We start from the raw sequence: 25,523 nt of genomic DNA, 5'->3' as shown, positions 1-25,523 counted from the left end.
GTTGTAACTTGTTTTTCCTTTCTAATTTTATTTTATTTATTTATTTATTTATTTATTTGTGCTACGAGGGCCTCTCACTGTTCTGGCCACTCCCGTTGCGGAGCACAGGCTCCAGACTCGCAGGCTCAGTGGCCATGTCTCCCGGGCCCAGCCGCTCCGTGGCATGTGGCATCTTCCCGGACCGGTGCACAAACCTGTATTGGCAGGCGGACTGTCAACCACTGTGCCACCAGGGAAGCCCTCCTTTCTAATTTTTTTGATTTGAGTCCTCTCCGTCTTTTTCTTGATGAATCTGGCTAACGGTTTATCAATTTGTTTATCTTCTCAAAAAACCAGCTTTTAGTTTTATTGATCTTTGCTATTGTTTTCTTTGTTTCTATTTCATTTATTTCTGCTCTGATCTTTATGATTTCTTTACTTCTGCTAATTTTGGGTTTAGTTTGTTCTTCTTTCTCTAGTTCCTTTAGGTGTAAGGTTAGATTATTTATTTGACATTTTTCTTGTTTCTTGAGGTAGGCTTGTATAGCTATAAACTTCCCTCTTAGAACTGCTTTTGTTGCATCCCATAGGTTTTGGATTGTCGTGTTTTCATTGTCATTTGTCTCCAGGTGTTTTTTGATTTCCTCTTTGATTTCTTCAGTGATCTCTTGGTTATTTAGTAACATATTGTTTAGCCTCCATGTGTTTGTGTTTTTTACGTTTTTTCTCCTGCAATTCATTTCTAATCTAATAGCGTTGTGGTCAGAAAAGATGCTTGATATGATTTCAGTTTTCTTAAATTTACTGAGGCTTGATTTGTGACCCAAGATGTGATTTATCCTGGAGAATGTTCCGTGCACACTTGGGAAGAAAGTGTAATCTGCTGTTTTTGGATAGAATGTCCTATAAATATCAATTAAATCTATCTGGTCTATTGTGTCATTTAAAGCTTCTGTTTCCTTATTTATTTTCATTTTGGATGGTCTGTCCATTGGTGTAAGTGAGGTGTTAAAGTCCCCCACTATTACTGTGTTACTGTTGATTTCCTGTTTTACAGCTGTTAACCTTATGTATTGAGGTGCTCCTATGTTGGGCGCATATATATTTATAATTATTATATCTTCTTCTTGCATTGGTCCCTTGATCATTATGTAGTGTCCTTCCTTGTCTCTTATAACATTCTTTATTTTAAAGTCTATTTTATCTGATATGAGTATTGCTACTCCAGCTTTCAATTTCCATTTGCATGGAATATCTTTTTCCATCCCCTCACTTTCAGTCTGTATGTGTCCCTAGGTCTGAAGTGGGTCTCTTGTAGACAGCATATATATGGGTCTTGTTTTTGTATCCATTCTGCAAGCCTGTGTCTTTTGCTTGGAGCATTTAATCCATTCACATTTAAGGTAATTTTTGGTATGTATGTTCTTAGAACCATTTTCTTAATTGTTTTGGGTTTGTTTTTATAGGTCCTTTTCTTCTCTTGTGTTTCCCACTTAGAGAAGTTCCTTTAGCATTTGTTGTAGAGCTGGTTTAGTGGTGCTGAATTCTCTTAGCTTTTGCTTGTCTGTAAAGCTTTTGATTTCTCCATCGAATCTGAATGAGATCCTTGCCAGGTAGAGTAATCTTGGCTGTAGGTTCTTCCCTTTCATCACTTTAAATATGTCATGCCACTCCCTTCTGGCTTCTAGAGTTTCTGATGAGAAATCAGCTGTTAAACTTATGGGAGTTCCCTTGTATGTTATTTGTCATTTTTCCCTTGCTGTTTTCAGTAATTTTTCTTTGTCTTTAATTTTTGCCAGTTTGATTACTATGTGTCTTGGCGTGTTTCTCCTTGGGTTTATCCTGTATGGGACTTGCTGTGCTTTCCTGGACGTGGGTGGCTATTTCCTTTCCCATGTTAGGGAAGTTTTCGACTATAATCTCTTCACATATTTTCTTGGGTCCTTTCTCTCTTCTCCTTCTGGGACCCCTATAATGTGAATGTTGTTGCATTTAATGTTGTCCCAGAGGTCTCTTAGGCTGTCTTCATTTCTTTTCATTCTTTTTTCTTCAGTCTGTTGCATAGCAGTGAATTCCACCATTCTGTCTTCCAGGTCACTTATCCCTTCTTCTGCCTCAGTTATTCTGCTATTGATTCCTTCTAGTGTATTTTTCATTTCAGTTATTGTATTGTTCATCTCTGTTTGTTTGTTCTTTAATTCTTGTATGTCTTTGTTAAATATTTCTTGCATCTTTTTGATCTTTGCCTCCATTGTTTTTCCCAGGTTCTGGATCATCTTCACTATCATTATTTTAAATTCTTTTTCTGGAAGGTTGCGTATTTCCAGTTCATGTGGTTGTTTTTCTGGGGTTTTATCCCGTTCCTTCATCTGGTACATAGCCCTCTGCCTTTTCATCTTGTCTATCTTTCTGTGAATGTGATTTTTGTTCCACAGGCTGCAGGATTGTAGTTCTTGCTTCTGCTGTCTGTCCTCTGGTGGATGAGGCTATCTAAGAGGCTTGTGCAGGTTTCCTGATGGGAGGGACTGGTGGTGGGTAGAGCTGGAGTTCCTCTGGTGGGCAGAGCTCAGTAAAACTTTAATCCACTTGACTGCTGATGGGTGGGGCTGGGTTCCCTCCCTGTTGGTTGTTTGGCCTGAGGCAACCCAACACTGGAGCCTACCTGGGCTCTTTGGTGGGGCTAATGGTGGACTCTGGGTGGGCTCACGCCAAGGAGTACTTCCCAGAACTTCTGCTGCCAGTGTTCCCATCCCCACTGTGAGCCACAGTCACCCCCCACCCCCGCCTCCGCAGGAGACACTCCAACACTAGCAGGTAGGTCTGGTTCAGTGTCCCCTGCGTTCACTGCTCCTTCCCCTGGGTCCCGATGCGCACACTACTTTGTGTGTGCCCTCCAAGAGTGGAGTCTCTGTTTCCCCCAGTCCTGTCAAAGTCCTGCGGTCAAATCCCAGTAGCCTTCAAAGTCTGATTCTCTAGGATTTCCTCCTCCTGTTGCCGGACCTCCAGGTTGGGAAGCCTGATGGGGGGCTCAGAACCTCTCCAGTGGGTGGACATCTGTGGTATAATTTTTCTCCAATCTGTGAGTCACCCACCCAGCAGTTATGGGATTTGATTTTGCTGTGATTGCGCCCCTCCTCCCATCTCATTCTGGCTTCTCTTTTGTCTTTGGATGTGGGGTATCTTTTTTGGTGAGTTCCAGTGTCTTCCTGTTGATGATTGTCCAGCAGCTAGTTGTGATTCTGGTGTTCTCACAGGAGGGAGTGAGAGCACGTCCTTCTGCTCCGCCATCTTGGTTCAGGCTCCCAGTCGAGCCCCAAACTTTAGACACCAAAGCTCAGCGGAGCTTCCTGGTTGAGGAACACATTGTTGAGGGGGTGTGATGGAGTGTAACACACCCTGAATCCACAAGGAGAGAGCGTGAAAGTTCTGCAGTCTTTCCCAGACCTCAGCCTGTGTGTGTCTTCATTTGTCTCATCCTTCTGATGTGTATCCCTTGTAATAAAACTACACTCATAAGTGTAGCATTTTCCTGAGTTCTGTGAGTTATAAATTGTCAAACTAGAGGGGTTTGTGGGAACTTCCAAATGTATTACCAGTCTGTGAGAAGAGCAGGTGGCCTGCGGAATCTCTGAAATCAGGGCAGTCTTATTGGGAACCATGCCCTCTAATGGATAATGCCCGCACGAACTCCAGGTGGTTAGGGACAGAATTAAATTGGGGTACCTCCAGCTGAGTTTGAAACAGAATATCTGTATTGTGTACTCCTTTGGTTCCCAGTGAATAAACTTCTATAATTGAAGTGTATTTATATTTAATGTTAACTAAATAAAGTATGGCTCTTTAAATTTGATATAATCAAGAAGGAAATATATTATGAGTCTCTTAGAAATTCACAACTTACTGGATGTATGTTGATGTACTTTTATTAAGATCTAAATCAAAATAAACTTTTAGGCTTACCAGAATTCAGGTTTCTTTGTCGATGAACATTTTTCACTAGTGTCTATGAATTTTCAGAGATCCCTCCAGCTTCTTTTGCTTGCTTCCCTTTGTGACCAGCAGCCTACATCTGCAAGATTGCCAGCTGGATTTAGAGGTTGTAGATTTAGAAAGGCTAATAGGCCCATCGTGAGTTAAAACCTGTGGTCTTGATTAGTAGCTTAGTGGTGGTTATATGGCTTCTTCTATGAAAGGTAGAGAGCATTCATAGAAAATTGGCAAATTCTATCCCATATTTGAAGAACTATACTCATCATGCATTTGAGCACAGTAGCAGGCAATGCAGAGCATTACCAAGGAAGAGAAGGTACAGTATAGTCAGGGTTTGGCATCATAGTCAAAAGGTCAAAACTAACACAAATTAAAATTCAGGCTAATCCAGAAATATAAAAATAGCTAACTGTTGTAATAACAACCCTAGACTATCAGTGGCTCAAAACAATAGAAGCTTATTTCTCATTCATTGTTTAGTCTAATGTGGGCCAAGGTGGGAAGGGGCTCTGTTTTGCAGAGGCATTCAGTGAGTCAGGTTTCTTCCATGTGTGGTCTTCCCGTCTTTAAGGCCCCATTTCCATTTGCATTTAGCTGATGAGTAGCAGAAGAAAGACAGGTTGTGTGCCTCAAGCTGGAGGTGACACCCATCACTTCTGCTCCCATTTCATTGGTAAGAAATAGTCTTTTGGCCCCCACCCAGATGCAAGGATATTGGGAAGGAGAGGAGAACATGGATGTTGGTGAGCGCCTGCTGTCTGTCATAAATCCAGTATCAGCAATAGCTGTTCACTGGTGCTAAGATAATTGGCATGGCTTATTCAAGTGAGAATGGTTTGGGACTGTTTCAAGGAGTGCCAGAGGGAGAAAAGATAAAGTGGAGAGAATGCAGTCCCTCGTGGATTCAGTGTCCTGTATAAATGTTATCAAACTCAGGTTTGGCTGCTTGATGCTTGAAAGCCAATACTTGAGAGACAAGTGCTGGTAGGAATGGAAAGGTTGCTTTATTCAGAAGGCCAGCAACCTGGGGAGAAAGCGGACTCATGTCTGAAAACCAACTCCAAAGACTCTGCTCTACCATGAAATTTTTATTTTTATTTTTATTTGAGGAGGGCATCAGAGTCTTTGTTCTCTTCCACTGTGTGCAGACTTTCTTCTGATTGATTGGTGGTAAGGTAACAGGGCAGTGTTCCAGGACTCTTGTGCTCAGCCTGAAGTTACCATCCTCCACCTGGGTGGGGTACTTAGTTCCTGCAGAAGAACTCAAAGGTATTTGTTAAGTATATTCCTTGTGATGGAACCAGGACCCTGCCCTGTGGCTGCACTACTCTTTCTTGACTGCTCCTCCTTCGCTTCTGCATTCCCTCCCTTCCTTGATAAGCAACTGTTTGAATCTGCCCTTTGGGACTCAGGGAAGGTCAAGGAGGCTGAATGAAGCCTATTTCCTGCAAACAAGAAATGGGTGACATGGAAAGGATTTGTACCTGGGAGGGCTTCAGAGGGTCCTGTTCTGTTTCATAAAGGCTTACAAGGATAAAGTAGGTAAGCTGTATGCTGAGGATAGGAAGTGTGGTTGCCTGGGGAGTACACCCTGTATCAGCCATAATGTAGTATGGAATGGGCAAACCAGCTCTCTGTGTAGAATTAGGAAGGCAAGGTAGGAGAGTGAGAGATCCTCAGAGGACTGGACTGTCCTGATCAGACCTAGAGCATCAGTCACTGTGCCTGGCATAGCGTAGGCACACTGGAAATGTTGCTTGAATGAGTTAACATCCTCCTGTCTTTAACAAAACAAAACCTGAAACCCTTCCCTCAACCCCCCCACATTCTCCTCCAATATTATCCCTTTATCATCTTTCCAGCAGAACTCCTCAGAAGAGTTGATTATGCTCTCTGCCTCGACTTCCTCTCTTTGCAGTCTTTCTTGGAACAACGCCAGACAGGTTTTCACCCCCACACCACACAGAAATCTCTCTGTCAAGGTCACGGTGACTTCCTGTTGTCAGCACCGTCCTTGTCAAAACATTTTCTTTAACTTAGCTTCCATGATGCTTCTGGTTTTCTCTTACCTTACTGACTGCTTTTTCCCATTTACCTTTTTGCTAGTTCCTCATCCTCTTCCCAGCCTCTCAGTGTTGCTTGAGTCCCCTAGGTCTGACCCCAGGCTTCCTCTCTTCATCTACAGTCATTTCCTAAGTGATCTTACCCAGCCCTGTGATGTTGAATACCGTCCTTTTTACGTTTCTAACTTTTCCCCTGAATTTAAATTCGTATATCTAGGGGCTTCCCTGGTGGCGCACTGGTTAAGAATCCACCTGCCAATGCAGGGGACACGGGTTCAAGCCCTGGTCTGGAAAGGTCCCACATGCCGCGTAGCAACTAAGCCCATGTGCCACGTCTACTGAGCCTGAGCTCTAGAGCCCACGTGCCCCAGCTACTGAAGCCCATGCACCTAGAGCCCGTGCTCCACAACAAGAGAAGCCACCGCAATGAGAAGCCCGCACGCTGCAACAAAGAGTAGTCCCCGCTCATCGCAACTAAAGACCATGTGCAGCAATGAGGACCCAACACAGCCATAAATAAATAAATAGATAGATAGATAAATAAATAAAATTTTAAAAAATTCATATATCTAAATGCTTATTCAAAAACTTCTCTTGGATATCTAATAGGCATCTCAGAGTTAACATATCCAAAACTGAATTCTTCATTCCAGCTCCCTGACAGCCCTCCTCCCCGCAGTAAAATCCCCGTCTTCTCCATTGTTCCTTGTTTCAGTTAATAGCTACCCTATTCATCCAGGTGTGTAGACCAAAATCCATGGTATCATGATATCCTTCTTGACTATTCGTTTCTCTCACATCTAATCCATCAGCAAATCATACATAATATTTTATGCCTTCAGAATGTATTTAGAATCTTATCACTTCTCACCACCGTAGCACTCTCTCTCTTATCTGTACTGCCATCGTCTCTTGCCTGGACTGTTGCAGAAGCTCCTAACTGATCTCTGCATCTACCCTTGACCACTGCAGTCTGTTCTCTCAGATGCCAGGGTGATCTTTTTAAAACAAAGTCACTTCTCTGTTTAAGACACTCCAGTTACTGTCCATGATACTTAGTATAAAATCAAAAGTCCACACCACAGCCTACAAGGTCCTGTTTTATCTGGTTCCTGGCTATCTCTCTGACTTCATTTTCCACCACCTCACTCAGATGCACCGGTGTCCTGGCCTGCTGCATCTCAGCTGGGACAAGCTCACTTGTACCACAGGGGCTGTCCACTTGCTATTTCCCTTGCCTGAAATACTCTTTCCTGAGATGACCTCGTACATAGAATTAAGAGCACAGACTCTGGAGTCAGACTGCTTAGGTTTGAATTTCCTCGTTATCTGACCTGAGCAAGTTATTTAACCTTTTTGTGCCTCAGTTTCTACATCTGTAAAATGAGAACAATAATGGGACCTACTTCATAGAGTAATTATGATGATGAAATGGGTTAATATATGTAGAGCACTTAGAATAACACCTGCCTATAGTAAGCTCTGTGTGTTAACTCTGATGGCTACTACTTCATCAGGTCTCTGCTTATACGTCGCCTGCTCAGAGATGTCTAAATAGTTGGAGAATTATCAGAATGAATAGTGAATATGCAGCCTCCTGGGGGATGTGCTTCGAAGGGGACATCTTACTGTGGTGTAGAGACAGCACATGTGCAGGAAATGTCTTTCTGTGAACGTCACAGGAGTGCCCCCTTTATTTTAGTTACCGCTGTGAAGGTGCCCACCCCTCCTCACCCACTCCCATTTCTCTTTCCCTGGTCAGTCTCTTGTAGGGCCCACTGCTGCCTAGTATCCCCTCTCCCAACTCCCGCTCATAGTAATTCAGGCTGGGTCTTTGGAGATAAGACATTTGGAGACCTGTAGGGTTAGACGTGGGAAGGAGAAGAGTTACCTCACCACCATATCATCCCTTTGTCTTTGCCTCAGCATGGACTTCTTAGGCAGCATCCATAGTATCTCCATTTCCTCCTCTCACCTTTATCAAAATACCGAGGAAAGATTACTGACTGTGAGTATTCTGTGTGTGTGTGTGTGTGTGTGTGTGTGTGTGTGTGTGTGTGTGTGTGTTAACTTTACCTCTAGAGAGAAAAGGAACCCAATGAAAAAGGGACAGGGCAGAAGAGATTACCTGTTTCACCTTCCCTTCTGTTTTCGTTATTCCTATCAGCAGACTTTCTTTAAAGCATCTAGACTTCAGTGATATCCTTCAGGGACAGGAGCATAGGGAAGTATTGGGAGACTTGGCCTTGTTTTGTGGAGAAATACCCTGTTCAGAAATAGACTGTGGTGGAAATGGACAACAAGGGAGGGAGCTCAGTGGGGCCCTAGGAGTGGGAAGGTTCAGAGAGGAGATGAGTGAAGAAATATGTAACAGGGTCTCTCAGCCTGAGAAATAGCTCCAAGGTTCACAGATCTCCCTCTACTTGCAACCTCATGCACAGACTATAGAAATCCTCACCAGTGACTCAGAGCTGGGGGCAGGGTCCCTTACTCCCAGTGCCAATCCAAATTTGGTCTAATGGTGATTCACATTATAGCTTTGCATGAAGCAGATGCACTTATTTCGCTGGAAATTCTCAGAATTATTTAGGCCATAGTTAATTGGATTTTGGTAATCTGGAGGCAGTAATAAAATAATTGAATCTCAAATCTGTTAAAATTATTTTTGCTTATGTACCATTCTCCATATAACTGACCAGAGTAAAATGATCTGGAATAATTTTCATATTTTTTCTTTTTGTCCAGTAAAACCAGAAACAAAGGCTATATGAAGTAATTGGTAAATATAATGGCAGTGATACTCTGAACACAGCCAAGAGTTTACTCCTTAAACAGGGCAGGATAGCCTTTAGATAAGAGCTAGCAGAATTATCAGACCATTGAATGGATTAGTTTCCCTACTTTGTGTCTCATTTCTGTAAGAGGGATATTCAGCATCATTTGTAAAATTCATGCTTGCTCTTCTAAATGGGGAGATATTTGTGTCACTTGGAGTAAGTAATCTAATACTACCCTGCTCTGCTACTGCTCTAATTAGTAGTTGTTGTTCCTGTGACCCAGAAAGAGGAAACGCCTGTAGTATATATTCAATGAGTAAGGTCTGCTTCTCCACTTCTTTCATGTTAGTCCCAGTTGTAACAATATTGCCCCCCAGGAGTATGCGGTAACCTGGAGGAGTGGAGGAGGGCACTGACTTGTGTGCCCACTGGGGCACCCTCAACCAAGGGCTTTGCACACTGGGTGTATTTTGGGGGGCTGTTCAGAGGTCTGTTTTGGGTCATCTATCCCTGATGATAGATGGATGTCAGTTCACAGTTCTGGCTGTCCCTAAAGATGCAAATAATTTCCGTCGTGATTTCAGGGCACCCTTAGCCATTTATAATGAATCAGTTCCTTTATTCCTTCAGTTCAGGAGTTCCATAGGTAGCTTTCCCAGCCCTGTTTTTGTTGTTTTGTGGAGGGAGAGCATAGAAAATTTCTGCAAATCTTGTTTGGGATCTAGAACTCTCACGATATCTGTGGATAGATAAATAGCATCCCAAAGTAGAAGCTTAGCCTGTGCTACTCTCTTGGGATCATGCAGACCTTTGAGATGTGGATAGGAAGGTTCCCTGGCTATTCGGACCCTACAGTGATCATTATTTGGCTCTTTAAAGGAAAGACTCTGACATCTCTAAGACATACAGAAGTTTACACACCCTTCAAACTTCTAAGTTACAGAGCTCTAGTGTGAATTTTTTAATAGCCTGTGTCCTCATTGTAGTAAACTTTTCCCCAAGAGTTGATACTTCTTAGTTAATGGTACATAAGAGGATAGTTGACTAATGGAATCTCTGTACTGAGCAAACTTGAGCTTGTGTTTGCATAGCTTATTTCTCTTAACTGTTACCCTATACCAAAATAATGAGAGTTGCCATTTTGCTGGAAGTTCATCCTGTGGGGCCTAGCCTCATCTTTGGTGAAGACAGTGCTATAGGTATTAAGAGGAACACAGCTGTTAGTTATATTTATGAGACGTGGAGGAGCACAGACAAGCTTCTGATTAAAACAGTGAGCAAACAGCAGTGACAGAAAATAATTTATCAGCTGCTTATGCCAGCAAATTGATGGAAAGATACTAAAGAAAAGAGTGCCTAAATGAAGCAGTGGAAAAATGGATAAGAATGTAAATAGATTACAACACTTAATCTTCTTAAAATTAGTAATATATTTCAAAATATAAATTATTCTGTGAGAAATCAGAATGGTGTCCAAAACTAGTTTCTTACTACAATATGAATCCACAGTCATTTGGAACAAAATGCCACACTTGATGTGTTTTACTACTTTTAATCATTTGGATGGATTAACAGTAAGATATCTGTGTTAGCCTTTACAAAAGGTAGACTACTTATAAGATTAGATATAATATATGTTTTTGTCCTTACATTAAATATTGGAATGTAATTTTTAAAAACAGACTTGATTTTTAGAACAGTTTTAGATTTACAGAAAAATTGAGAAGATAATAAGAGAGTTCCCACATACACCCCACCACACCTCCCTCCATGCACAGTTTTCCCTGTCATTAACATCCTAGGGTAGTATGATGCTTGTGTTGCAATTAATGAATCAATATGATCCATTATTGTTAACTAAAGTCTACACTCCATTCAATACCACATTTGCATTCAGTTGTCTTGTCTCCTTAGGCTCCTCTCGGCTATGACAGTTTCTCAGACCTTACTTGTTTTTGATGACCTTGACAGTTTTGACAAGTATTCATCAAGCATATTGTAGGTTGCTCCTCTTGAAATTTGTATTATCTTTCTCTACTGATTAGACTGGGGTTATAGGATCATATAGTAGGACTATGTTTAGCCTTGTAAGAAACTGCAAACTGTCTTTCCTAAGTGGCTGTACCTTTTTGCATTACCACCACCAATTTACAAGAGTTCTCTTTGCATACTTGTCAGCATTTGGTGTAGTCAGTTTTTTGGACTTCAGACATACTGATAGGTTTGCAGAAATTGGGATGCAATTTCCATAGTTGGTCATTTAGTCTTACTACCATATTTTATTATATCCGACTATAGAAACATTAGCTTTCTCCTGATACTTCTCTTTAAATTAGCATTAAGAAAAGTGTGTACTTTTTCCCATATGAATAACTGTTACAGATGTTTCAATAGCATTTCACTTATTACATTAAAATACAATTACCTATTCTCTTTCCTTTCTTATTACTAATAGCTTAGAAGCTACGTACTGTTAGTGTTAAGCTATGTTCCGTTGATATTAATGTCTCATGTTTAATTGCTTTTGTTTAATTTTTTAATTCTCATTTTCCATTCTTCACAGTCATTTTTGCTTTTTTGTTTGTTTGTGTTTCTTTGTTCATAAAGCTTTTTTGTTTCTGTTACATTATGTAGTTTTGTACCAATGGCTAGAAGCAGATCGTCATGGCAAGAGCCAAGATGCTGCAAATACGACTTCAGGTAAAAATAAAAATAAAAGTTGAGGTGTTAGAAATTATTATTTTAATTCATCCCAAGCCCATCAAATTGCTTCTTTATTCAGTTTTGCTTAGGCAAAAAAAGGTATTATTTTGTATTTCTGTTCTCTCATTTGAATCTTAATTTTTGTAAAGACCTCATTTGCTCAAGCCTTGAAGAAATTATTTATTCATTAGGGTCTAAGCTCTCTTGGCAGATATGTCCTATTTTCTTAGGAGGAAAGTCTTAACTGTAGCTTAAGGTCAGTAGGAGGTTACTTGGCAACATTACTTGAAATTAAGTCCACTTGTAGTTGTCGTGGGGGATATTAATATTTGCACAAATTTATAATCCTTGTTTATTTCAGGATAATGTTTTAAAAGGTGGGTTTTAAGTTAAGTAAAGCATACTTATGTAATTTCCATTTCCTGGGAATCCAAATTCTTAGACTGATTCATTTTTCCTGCTAAGTCCTAGCAGTAAATTCTATGTTAGAGGTTCATGGGTTCAAAGTGCAAAGGTTAGGTTGTTACTCTGTCTGACACCTCCAAAAGGCATCTCCAAGGTTCTCTTCTTTGACTGGTGCTAGTAGGAGTAGCTGCGTTTACTCACTTCTGAATCCTTAACAGTGTTATCAGAATTATCACTCAGATTTTCTCCAAATTTTCTTCAAAATAATATTTGCCAAGACAGCTGTGTATATAGCAATGATCTTCCCCCCTTTTAAAGCAGTCTAATAAGAAGTGATGGTGGTGGTTCTGTTTTTCTTTTGTTAGATTTGTATTTCTGTTTCCTGGGTTTTTGTTTTTGTGAAATTCTTTTTCCCTGGTGGTGGTTTTCCTTCTCTCTCTTCTGGTTGATTCATTGTGCCTCAAGAGGGTGTGGTGTTCCTTCCTTAACAGGACAATTATATTGAAAATGGCAGTGTCATGACTTTTCTGATTTATTGCCCCATCCATTAGTAACTTGATATATGAATGAAGATAATGTTACTATTTTAACCAAACTGAGGCAGGAATTCATTAAAAGGTAAGTGTTGCAAGGAGTAATATCCTGCATTATATGCCGTTTCTTCTGCTCCTGCAGTATTTCATATTTTATTTACATTTGTGAATGATAAAATAAGCATTTTTGGTATTTGAGGGTGGGCGAAGGAGAGGGTTTCTTGACAGCTGGGTATTATCTGAGGATTATCCCGTTGCTGTGTCACTAGCACAGTCAGCAGCATAAACCTTAGAACCAGGAGAGAATTTTTGTTTTTCTCTGTCTTGAAGTGAAAAGTAACCTTTCTTTTTTTAATGAAGAAATAAATAATCTAAAAATTCTTAGCGTTTGCATGAGAATCTAGTACCAGCTTAAAGATACCATTTATCCTTTCTGAGATCAACCATGAGCCCTGACTCCTTTCTTCAGATGTAGTGACCCATGGATGTTTTCACATTTTCCATTGACTTTCCCATACCCTAGAGGCATGGTGCAGAAATTGATAAACTTTCCTTAGGGATGCCTTTGACAGTTTCTCTTCTAGAAGTGAAAGCTCTCTATCCCTTAGAAGATGGAAATATGAGGTAGAAAGACATAGAGATGAAGTGCTTGCCTAAATAAGTGAGAGGAATCCAAAGGAAAATGATCATTAGCCAAGGACTTAAATTAGGTTAGTTGCTGCAGTAAATCTATTTAAATTATGTGCCTTTATTCAAAAACGCTCCTGTGTATTTTATATTGCAGTCTCCAACAAGATTTTACAGTGTGACTTTTCCCTCCTTCTGTGATCTGATAAGTTTTGCACTGAAAGGTGTTTTAGTATACGTCTTTTATATTTTTACCAGAGGTGGAAACTGAGTCTAACTAGGTGTCCAAATATGACTCATGAATTGCTTTATGATATTTTTATTTGTACAAATACTGGTAGGTGGCATTTATCTTTTAATACATCAGCTTGTGTTTTGTACTTACTTAGAACTTAACAAGTAGAAAGAACACAGGAGACAGAATGGTATTGCTTCTAATTCCTTAATCTCAACTTTTTGACACTGAGAATTTAAGATCCATCCATATTAAAATATTTTGTGAAAGTAAGGCATTTGGAGGTAACAGGTCTCATGGGAGTTAATTTGGTCAAGTACATAAAGAACTGAGCTAACAATTATTACTGAATTTTCTTATGTATAATAATCAAAGGATAGTCTTTTACCTTTCCAGAATTTTAACGGGAGATGAAAATGGCTTAGAATAGCTTGTTTCTTTTCAGAGGTTAGTGTTCTTAATGTGTTCTTTCTGCTAAACCAGACAACTCAGTAATGATGTTTCTGATTCTGTTAATAATGTTACTTGTAAAAGCACGGCGATGCAGTCAAATTTACCAGAGATTTTTGTGGGAACTCAAGCAAAGTTGCCTCCTTTGGGCACTGCAGCATTAAGTCTATCCATGTACAAAATTTCAGGATCTTAAGAAGTATAATTAGCTTAATTTGAGATGTTTCTTTAGTGAGTTAAATGTTTCCAAATAGATTTTTTTTTTTTTTTTTTGGTCACCACATGTTGAAATGAGGACAGTAATTAGGTTACAGCAAGGATTATTTTAGCATGTCTTGATTTTTAGTATCAGTTGTGTAGCCAGGATTTTAAAATTCAGATTCTGAACTTTTAAATGCAGATCTCTTATTAACAGTTCCTTTTCAGATGTCCATTGAAAAATTTACAGCTGAGACTGTTAGAGGTAGAAATTGAATCAGATTTCAATATCATCAGTCAGTATATATAGAAAATAAAAATAAAACTATGACGTGCTTTTGAAAAAATTGTAGATATTAACTAATTACTAATTATCTGTCGTAGGTGAAAATTTTGACCAGAGTCCTTTGAGAAGAACATTCAAATCCAAAGTTCTGGCCCACTATCCTCAGAATATAGAATGGAACCCTTTCGATCAAGATGCAGTAAACATGGTAGGTGTTTGGTTTTGGGTTTTTTTTTTTCCTCTTCAGCCTTCTTTTTATTTTAAGATGACAGTAGTGACTATATTTTGAATGTCTACATTATTTCATTTAATTTAACCCTTTAAATAAAAAATTCTTTAAGATATATTATCCTCATTTTACAGATGTAGAAAATTAAGCTCAGATAGGTTAAGTAACTTGCCTAAGGTCCCCATAGCTAATAAGTGTATATAACAGACCCTCAAAGCCCATTTTCTTTTCCGGCTATTAAGCTGTGTGGTGAATTTGTATTAATTAATATGTAGACACCTTGGTAACAGTGATATCATTTTCTTGGCCTGAAGTGGAGCCTGATGGAAGGAGCATGATTACAGTTTTCATATTTCAAGGAATGTTGTATGATGGGTCTGTAATTTATCATATTCACAAAGTAAGGTAGGAAAGGAACTTCAATGCATCATTTAGACATTAGTAGGAATTTGTTTATAAGGAATTTAAATTAATGTAATGAGTTACCAGTGGTGATTGTAAGTCCCTTTAGAGGTTCTTAAAAATACAGTAGGTCATAATTTTCAGGTCATTTAGGAAGGGTCCTTCTTAGAAGCCTAGATAATATTTTGTTCCTCCATGATCTCTGTGATTATAAAAATCAGGGGCCCCCAAAGTGAGTAAATCAGAGATCAGGCACGATAGGCACAGAAGTGATTAAAGGTGGACAGGGACTTCCCTGGCAGTCCAGTGGTTAAGCTTCCGCACTTACACTGCAGGGGGGCGTGGGTTCTATCCCTGGTCGGGGAACTAAGATCCCGCATGCCATGTGGCGCAGCCAAAAAAGAAAGGTGGAGTGAGACACATAGTTGTGGTTCTTTTTGAGTATTTTAAAGGTGGAGCCAAAAGACCCCATTATGATGTGATACTGTAAGGGAAGAAAATTAATATTTAGTAGTAGATGCCCGCTAGATACCTCATGAATGTTACTTTCACATACATGCTTACATATGTACCCAGTGAGGATTCTTATTCATATTTTACAGAGGTTGAGTTTACTTGCCCAGAGTTATACAGAGAGTCTCAGAGGTTAAATGCAGATCATTTTTACTCTCTAGCTCACTTTTTTCCCACCTGCATGCTGCCTCCCCCAAAGAAAAGCTGTGTACCTTGGTTTTGACATGCCCCAAAATGATATGGGTCACATTGGATCCTTTGCGGTATTTCTCTATCACAGTAAACCCATTCCAGTCTGGACTTACTCCAAGGATGGAATAGCATGGTACTTTTCCTAAGGACAGATGCCTAAGGCACTTGGCAGTTCGACTTTGATTCTTTACAGAGCACAGTGTACTTATTTCTCTTAACTGTTATATACCAAAATAATGAGAGTTGCCATTTTGCTGGAAGTTCATCCTGTGGGGCCTAGCCTCATCTTTGGTGAAGCCAGTGCTATAGGTATTAAGAGGAACACAACTGTTAGTTATATTTATGAGACGTGGAGGAGCACAGACAAGCTTCTGATTAAAACAGTGAGCAAACAGCAGTGACAGAAAATAATTTATCAGCTGCTTATGCCAGCAAATTGATGGAAAGATACTAAAGAAAAGAGTGCCTAAATGAAGCAGTGGAAAAATGGATAAGAATGTAAATAGATTACAACACTTAATCTTCTTAAAATTAGTAATATATTTCAAAATATAAATTATTCTGTGAGAAATCAGAGTGGTGTCCAAAACTAGTTTCTTACTACAATATGAATCCACAGTCATTTGGAACAAAATGCCACACTTGATGTGTTTTATTACTTTTAATCATTTGGATGGATTAACAGTAAGATATCTGTGTTAGCCTTTACCTCTGTCTGTATAACATTCATCTCTAAAGCAGTTATCAGCTTCCTTGATCTTTCTTTGATATTTTCTTTACCCCTTCTCTCTGAATTATTTTACATAAGCAGAAAACATTTCCCTCTGAATAGACATGTAGGCTTGTGTTTCGAGGCTTAAGCACCATACAACATTTTGTTTATTGCTGCAGATCTAAAGGGATTTGCTGGTACTCCTTGAAAATCTCTGAAAAGCATCCCATTAAACTAGTCTGCATTTGGGTTATAGATTTACTTCCCTTAATTTCCTCTTTGATTTATTAGTAAGTACATTTGTATGAAGCTATAATTTATTCCCACCTAAAGGTATAAAGCTTTGTTCTTGCGTTTAGCAAAACCCTACTCCAATAAATTATCGCCTTCTGTGATATCACTCATTCTGCTAACAAAGTGGAGCTTTGGATAGGGTCATTAATTTCATACAAATTAAGTACCCCAAAGCAATGAAACTTGTTAAATAAAAAAAAATTCCATGTATATGAGTGCAGTACATCTATAGCAGAAAATAGATATGTGACATTTGAAATTGCTTCTGAATTAATTGCTTTTACGTCTCTTGGTTGTGGATTCACAGATTTTTGTGGGGAAAAAAATGGAAGTATCATAAAACAGAGAGAACAAAACAAGTCATACACCCATCACCCAGAACTAACATGTCAACATTTGACAGATTGGCTTCAGAGTCATACCTTTCCTCTTAAATGAAACAAAACATTGCAAATGGAGCTGAAGCTCCCCTGTCTTCCCCCCACACCCCACCACCCCCAATTCAGATCTCTTTAAGGAAATCTGCATATTGGCATCCATGACTGTCTATGTAATGTTCTAATAGATGGAGCTTATCCTTAAGAATGTAGAGAACCTAGGAATTGTTAGGAAGAAAATATGGTTAATACTTTTTAAGCAAGTTTCGTGAAATATAAAGATTCTTTTTCTTATATATGTCCTAAATGAAACATCTGATATATGATATTTCAGGTAACTAAAGAGTAATGACTATTATATAGCTGTTTATAATCTGTAAAGCTCTAAGTTTACAATTTACTATTTACTTTGGTCACAAAGAAGGGTGGAGTGGAATGATGAGTGAAGAGTAAAGGGTAAAGGGTTGGCTGGAAAAAACCTATTTAGACACCCATCTTGCAAAATGCAAGGAAAAAGAGCACTATATACTTTTGACAGACTCAGGAAGTACTTGAATTTGAAATGGATAACCCTTAGTTACATTAACAGATCTGACATTGGAATGAAAGTAAGCCCTCATTTTGACCCAGCTTGAAGTTCATGTCTCACAATAAAATCATAGGAATGGGGCTTTTAATCCAGCCATTACTGGGGGAGCCCACTTGTTTTCTTAACATCGCAGCTAGGATATTTCACCGGCATCTCAGACTCAGCATAGCCCAAACTGAATTCACAGGCTTCCCACCAATCTTGGTCAGTGAATGAATGGTACAACCATCCACCTAGGTGCCTAAAGCCAAAAATCTAGCATCGTGCTTGAAAGTTGCCACTTTCTCACCCTCTCCCATATGCAGTCAGTTATCATCTACTTCTCTCCGCTTCTGCATACCCGCCTTAGTCCAAACCAGCAAGCCCTCTTACCTGGACTCCTGCAATAGCTGTCTAACTGGCCTCCTGCGCCTGTCCTTTTTGTTCCTCACACTACAGCTTCTGCCTCTGCTTTCACCTCTCTTTGGAAGGCTCTGCCACTTCTCCTTCCCCTAGTGAATTCTTCGTATTGACCCTTCAGATTTCATTGTAAACATGATTTCCTCAGAGAAGCCATCTCTAACCACCACCTTCCATCAGCCTTCCAGTGTTCAGCCAGGTCCCCTTAGGTTCTCTTGGCACCTTGTACTTTTTTGTAGCACTGTTAACAGTTGCAATTAATTAATTATGTAGCTGGTTGTCTACTCCCTGTCTCCTGCTATAAAGTAAGTACCATTAGGACAGGAACACTCTCTTTCATTCATTGCTATCTCCCTAGCTTTGCACATAGTAGAGGTTCTAATCATTGAACAAATGAAGGTCTATATGCTTGCTTACAGTACGTCCATTCCCTGTCTTTGTTCAGCTGTCACCTCCACTGCAAAGCCATCTCTTAAGCAGGAATGATTAGGTGCTCTTTCTTCTCTATTCCTATGATACTTTGAACACACTCCTTAGCAGTATTGATTACATTATTTTGTAACTGCTGGTTTATATGTCCTTCTTTCCTATTAGGCTAGAAGCTCCCAGAAGTAAGGGATTATTTTCATGTTTGTCCTTTGAGTTATCAAGATCTAATGCAAAACATGACATAAAATAAATGTTTATTAAATGAAGAAAGGAAAGAGAGGGAAAGAAGGAAGGAAAAAAGGAAGGGCAAGCTGACTCATTGAGAGTTTTATTTGTATAGTAAGAGAGAAGGAGTGGGATTAATAGAACGATAGGAAATGGAAAAAAGAATTGTTAAAATTCTAGCCACACTGCCTACAAGAGTCCAGAGAGATAATAGGGACATTGGGTCGCTCAAACCAGGAGAGGTACACAGCATTGTGAGCCCAGTTCGGCTAGAGTAATCTGATTGCCGGCGACAATCTGGTCAGCGGTGACAACTCTAAACTCTTAGTTGTTGTGGGAGAGTGGGGTGGGGAGGGGATATTGTCGGTAAACAGCAATATCAGGGGATAAAAGATGTTGTTGAAAGCCATGGTGAGCAAATCTTGACTTAACAGTTTTAGGATTATGAAAAATAAACTTGACAAATCACATGATTCTCACTTTTAAAAATGAAAAAGCAATAGCATTTTCCAATTTATGGTTCCCAGATTAGAAGTATAATTCTCAGTTTTGTTGATGTGTCGGAAGAGAATTTAATAATTCTCACATCTGTTATCTGTAGCATAGAAAGTCATTCTTCATTCTGAGCACAACTTTTGGCAAGCTTTTCCTGTAGACGTTTGAACGCACGCTGGCGAAAACTGCAAATCCTTAAGGGAGTATTCGGCAGCTGTTCAAAAACAGTTTGAGCTGGAATTTTGTGGTTTATGATGTCAGGAAACCTTGTCAAATATATTAAGTCTTTATGTTGAGTTTGGAGGTCACTGTGTTTCTGTGTTGCCTATTTGATGTAAAAAGAAAACTACAGATTGAATGAGGAGATGAACTGAATCTGATCCTGTACCCCGAGCTGTTGTTTTTGATTGTTTTCTTGTTCATTCATTCATTCGTTCATTCATTCAACAAATACCTCTGTGTGCCATGCACTATGCTGTGCAGGTTTGAGCTTCGCCTGGAGCAAGACTCATTCAGATCATCCTTCCTACAATCTTTATTGACTATAGTAAGTGTGTCAGATGAGTTTTCATTCATAATCAGTAGACGATCTCATTGACTTGTTATGGTGAAAGCAGCTTTCATTATGAAGCCCTCATTATGAAAATATTCTGCCATGGCCTTTTATTCCCAAGATTAGGAATAAGCAGAATTTCCCCCTAACAAATTGAGGTATTCATGTGTTTAACCTAAATCTATATCTTATTTTGCCCAAATATACACAGTAATTTAATTTTTGTCAACATGCGTATATAATAATAATTAAGTAAAGCTACCATAGCTCTTTCCAATTCTTATATTCAGTGATACGAAATATAAAGACATTTTCACTGGGGTACTTATGCTGAGCCTCACAATTTTTGCTTTTTATCTTTGTCAGTCACCATTTATTACGGCCCCAAATAGTGTATTGTTCCATGTGTGGTACTCTTGAATGGTTAAGGCTATTACCAGTCCTTGAGTAGTTTTCAATCTAGAGATGAGACAAAATTTGAGGAACTACTGTGTGTCAGTATACAATGTACCTGTGTATACTATGGTGCAGGATTTTAACTGCTTCATTCAACAAAGACTTTTTAGAGGAGAAGTGACATTTTAACGGCATTTATAGGCTGAAAACACTATTTTTTATGGAAAGATAAAGGAAGGCCTCTTTAAGGTAGTATTTATATGGAGACTTACAGGAAGTAAGGGAGTGTTTTGGGTATCTATAGCTCTATAACAAACCATCCCAATGTTACTTAAGTGGCTTAAAACATAGGCTGGCAGGGTGTTTTTTTTTTCCACAAAGGACCAGATAGTAGATAGTTGAGCGTTGTGGACCATGCAGTCTCTGTTGCAGTTATTCAGCTCTGCTGTTGTAGTGCAAAAGCAGCTACAGACAGTGCTTAAATGGAGGAGCGTGATTGTGTTCCAATGAAATTTTATTTTCAAAAACAAGGGGCAGATTGGATTTGACCTCAGGGCTGCAGTCTCTTGATTTAAAACAACAAAATCATCGTTTTGCTTACAGATCTGCAGTTTGAGTAGCGTTTGGCAGGGTAGCCCCTTTGCTCTACTGGATGTGAGTTAGGGTGGTTCCAGGCCGAGGACTGGGATTGTCTGAAGGCCCCCAGCAGAGTAGGAGAGCTAAAGAGCAGGTTTCAATTCCCCAAAATCTCACATTCTGTCTTCTGGGCTTTTGCACGTGCCCTCTCTGCCTTCTCTTCATCTCACTAACACCTATATACACCTATACTTATCCTCAGGTCTCCACTTGGGCTTCCTTCAGTTTTTTCCCCTGGTGGCTCCCTCTTTTCTCATTTATGTCTTCCTGCTGTGTTTTTTCCTAGCAGCCTATATTTACCCTATCATAGCACTTCCAATACTTTATAATTTTTTTATATATAATTTTTTAATCATCTGTCATCCTTACTGGACTGAAAGCTTCAGAGAGGAGCAGGAACTGTGTCTTTCTCACCATTGTATCACCATCACAGGGCCTAGCTCAGAAAGGCACTTAATAAGTGTTTGTTCACAGTTTGGATGAAGGACGTGTAACTCTTAAGTGAATTACATTTTTTGGGTAATGTGGGGATTTGGGAGAACTTCTAAATTTTATACCAGATTGATTATTAAATCTGAAAAAAAATGTCATAATGTATGATAAAATTATTTCTGTGCAGAAAGTATATTGTAATACAAAAGTAGAAAGGAATAATAGGAAAGTTAATAATGATCGTTATTTTAGGATAGTTGAATTACAAGTTCTGTTTTCCTTAGTGTATTTCAAATTTTCTGTAATTTGTTTTAAAGACTCGATTTTAATTTCTTGTGCTTTGTAAGTATCTTAAATATAGCATCTTTAACTCCTCACGTAATTTTATTCCCAAGTTTGACTCAATCCTGTGTAGTTCCCAAGACCTGGCGCATGATCTCTGCTGGAAATAATCTAAAATGTCTTGTTTCTACCCTTCTGCTTCAGTAAATCAAAAATCATTTAATTTTCAAAGTTTATTTTCCTAAGGATAATATTGTTCAAAATAGCAAAAATAATACTGTTGTTTTTATTATTCTGTGTTTTAACTTTTTTTCCATTTATCAAGTGAGCCTTCACCTGTCTGTGTATTCCTCTGAAACATTATCAACGTTACTCTAAAAATAGTCCTTAAATACTAAATATTTGTAAAGTGCCCTTGCATATTTTGTCTTCAAGTCACTGATGCAGCAAATGTTGTAGGTAAAGAAACCGAGGCTCAGAGAAGTTACATGACTTAATGAAGGTCACAAGCTCAGATGGAGCTCCACAAACATTTTTTTCTGGTTTGAAGTTGTTTGTGTACTGCCTTCTGATGCTTTTCTTTTCCTTCCTCCACAGTTGTGCATGCCTAAAGGGCTGTCTTTCAGAACACAAACTGACAATAAAGACCCTCAGTTCCACTCGTTTATAATTACCCGGGAAGATGGTTCTCGTACCTACGGTTTTGTCCTCACTTTTTATGAAGAAGTTACAAGTAAGCAAATCTGCACAGCAATGCAGACGCTCTACCAGATGCACAACGCAGAGCATCACAGCAGCTTGTATGCGTCATCCTCCTGCAGCACGGACTCCCTGGCGAGCAGTATTGACGAGGGAGATACCACTTCCCTTTTGAAACTCCAGCGGTACAACTCTTATGACATCAGCAGAGACACTCTGTATGTTTCAAAAAGTATATGTTTGATCACACCACTGCCTTTCATGCAGGCCTGCAAGAAATTCCTTATCCAGCTTTACAAGGCAGTTACCTCACAGCAGCCACCACCCTTGCCGCTTGAGAGCTACATCCATAATATTCTCTATGAGGTGCCCCTTCCTCCTCCAGGGAGATCACTGAAATTTTATGGTGTTTATGAACCTGTCATCTGTCAGAGGCCGGGCCCCAGTGAACTTCCTCTCTCCGATTACCCGCTCCGAGAGGTCTTCGAGCTCCTGGGCCTGGAGAACTTGGTACAGGTGTTTACCTGTGTTCTTTTAGAGATGCAGATCCTTCTCTACTCACAAGGTAGGTCTGCCCTAGATTTTAGGTCTCCCCAAAGCAAGTACTTACGCTCTCAACTACTGGGGTATATTATTAGAACCAAATAATTAATGGTCCGAAGTCTCTTCTGTCTTGTGTAAAGGGAGAGGGTTTTAGGTAGGACCAGAGGCTGAGAGGTCACTTCTCTTTTGGATGGCAGTGGCTGTAGAGAAGAAAAGGGAAGGAATATAAAAGCATTAACTTGGCTGACTTGAGAGTATTTGTTCTTTAATGGAAGCAGCCCTTTTTCCCCCTGATAATAACATAATCATCATAAAAGAAACATATTTCTTTTTATAATGAAAGTGAGAGAATCCTCTTACTACCAGGAACATGTAGACCTCTCATTTATTTACAGGTTAATAAAGGTTCATATCAAGACTCAGCTGACATTGGAAAGGGATAAACAGAATCGTTGACTCTGCAGTTTCCTAAGGCGATCAACTTTGGATGGGTTGATTTCATGTAGTGAGAGAAAGGGGTACAGGCGTGTGGAACAGCCACGATTCTCCTAGGTCTAATAATTCCACCAAAGTTATGTGGGGGGGGGGGTTGTTTTGTTTTTAATCCCAAGGGAAGTTATGTTTGTGATATTTTTCATTCAAAATTCTCCCAAAACATACTTAAGAAACTAGCAGAATTTGGGTTTTATTTTACCAGTGCATCTGTGATGACTAACTTTGAGCCTAGATTAGAGCACTGGTTCTAGTCTGAACATGAATTTGCAGAGGAAATAGAGATGCTGTGTTTTAATGGATAGTGAATTGAAGGAAAATATAAAATGGTACCTGTGCCTTGATGGGTCTTTTGAAAAATGTGGCACAAATACTGGGTTAGCATTTTGCTAACTTGTACTTAGGCTGACAGAATTGTAGTGCAGTCTCCTGACTGTTGCTGTCAAGCTTATTTTACCAGTTTCCTTTTTTTCTTTTCTATTTTAAATTATAAATGAGGCTGAGCCAAGTAGGCTATATTTGTACCTCCCCATCTTGTGTGTATGTTGATACTGTTTATGTGTTGACAGCCCTTCATGAGGTTGTATTTTCTTCAGTTTATCCTACATAATGTTCTCTGATAATGTGTTCCGGGGTCTCAATTTTTGTTGTCAGGAAGTTCTTCCCTAATGACTAATCTAAATTCTTTCCTGTCCTCGTGCTCTCACTTTCTTAGTGCTGGTCATTACCGGCAGATCACCCTTTTGTATCTGAAAGATTTAATGTTAAGCAATTATTTCTTCCTTTCTCCGTCTTCCTGTCTTGCTTTTTTCCCTGAAGGGGATAGAGGTTGGAGAATTGCTTGTTGGGGCAGGGGCTTGAAGCTTAATACCCTCAGGTATATTAGCTTATTAGTAAAAAGAATTTAAATCCTAGATTTTCAAGAGATCTTCCCAGTGATTTAGTTCCGTTTCCTAACGTTCTGCCTAGAGAAGCAATTTGGGGCAGAAAGAATATTGGTTTTTGAAGTGATAACAATCATGGCTTCAAATCTCTGTTCTGTCACTTACTATTTGTAACCTTGGACAAGTTACATAATCTTCCTGACTGTCAGTCAGTTCATCTTCACGGGGATAACAGGTTTTTTTCCTTCCTCTCTCACTGATTTATTGTGAGAAAGTAAGAAACCTGTGCTGACTAAATGATAGCCAATGTTGTTGTAATTATTATCAGTTTTATTAGTCCTACATAATCCTCTATAAAATTATACACATCTTAAGTTGTGAGGGTCTGACATATTATTGCATTCAAAGTATAACTTTGTTAAATTAAATAGTCGAGGCATTTGTTTCAGGGTTGAGAACTTAGTAAATGTTCTCTTATACTGAATGTCATGCTTTTTAAAGAAAAAAACCCTTCGTTATCACACTTCCTGTTTTAAATAGCACTTTATGTCTCTGTGCTTGTGGTATGTCTTGAGCTCTCATCTTTCTGCTCAGCTTGGTTCGCTTATCCCATGTAGTTTATGGAGTCTGTTGAAAGTTATAGTTGAATAATATCTACGTATTAATTTCAGTTTCAAATTAAGAAGACTGAATATTTATGAGCATGTTTTTATACTCAAATGAGTATTTTTTTTGTAACTTGGTCTTTTATGCTGAACACAAGAGTGAATCTTGAGATTGTAGAACTCTCATACATATATTTTTAAAGTGTCATACGAAAAAAAGGCTCATAAAGTAATTTTCTAATCCTTCACAGAAATCACTCTATATTAGGAATTGTACTATTAAAGTGCCTTGTACATTTTGGTCTTTTTGCCCCCTGCATTTAATCCTCTCAACAATGAGTTAGTACTGCACATGCTTTTATGAAGGAGGAAATTGATGCTCAGAGAAGCTTAGTAACTTACCCAAGATCACACAGCTATTAGGTGATGTGGTGGAACTGAGAATGGGCTTGGATCGGTCTTTATCCAGGACACTTACCCACATGTTAGCTGTATTGGGCACTGCACTTAACCTTTCCTTATCTGTCTCAGTATTTATTTTTAAATTATAGACTCACCTCTGAGGGTCTTTTGTAAAGGTACCTTGTTAAATAATTGTAGATTATCTGTGTAAATGCACAGGTGTCTCTCCCATTAGAGAAAGAAAGGAATGAATTAAGAGTTTTTTCGTTGATTTGTACTCTGGTGCCATTCTTTGTTTCTCCTGACTGTGTTAAGGGGTTTTAATAACATCTGATACTTCATTTCTTGTTCACTGATGCCATAAAATTTAAAAACATTACAAGTCTTGAACAATTATAATGAAAACCCAAAAAGAATAAAAGTAGATGGATTTCAGTGATGAAAATGTCCTTCTAGACTGATTTGAAATTCTTGTCCACAGCCCCCTTTTTTTTTTT

The 25,523-nt window shown here is 39.0% G+C and overlaps 1 protein-coding gene across 5 annotated transcripts in view; it reads left to right on the top strand.

The window, feature by feature from the left end:
• DENND5B (DENN domain containing 5B) overlaps positions 1-25,523 on the top strand; it is a 196,076-nt gene that overhangs the window by 76,759 nt on the left and 93,794 nt on the right. For 3 of the 5 annotated variants that reach the window (XM_067008967.1, XM_067008969.1, XM_067008971.1), the window contains exons 2-3: positions 14,345-14,454; positions 21,999-22,665. In XM_067008967.1, the coding sequence (XP_066865068.1) occupies positions 14,345-14,454; positions 21,999-22,665 (777 nt within the window). Of the gene's footprint in view, positions 1-11,443; positions 11,510-14,344; positions 14,455-21,998; positions 22,666-25,523 lie in introns of all 5 variants that reach the window. The other 2 variants (XM_067008968.1, XM_067008970.1) reach the window with 1 other exon arrangement.

Source organism: Kogia breviceps, chromosome 12 (assembly GCF_026419965.1).
Source record: "Kogia breviceps isolate mKogBre1 chromosome 12, mKogBre1 haplotype 1, whole genome shotgun sequence".
NCBI classification, from domain to species: Eukaryota; Metazoa; Chordata; class Mammalia; order Artiodactyla; family Physeteridae; genus Kogia; species Kogia breviceps.
Note: the sequence above shows the minus strand (reverse complement) of the source record. Positions and strands in the feature narration are given on the sequence as shown.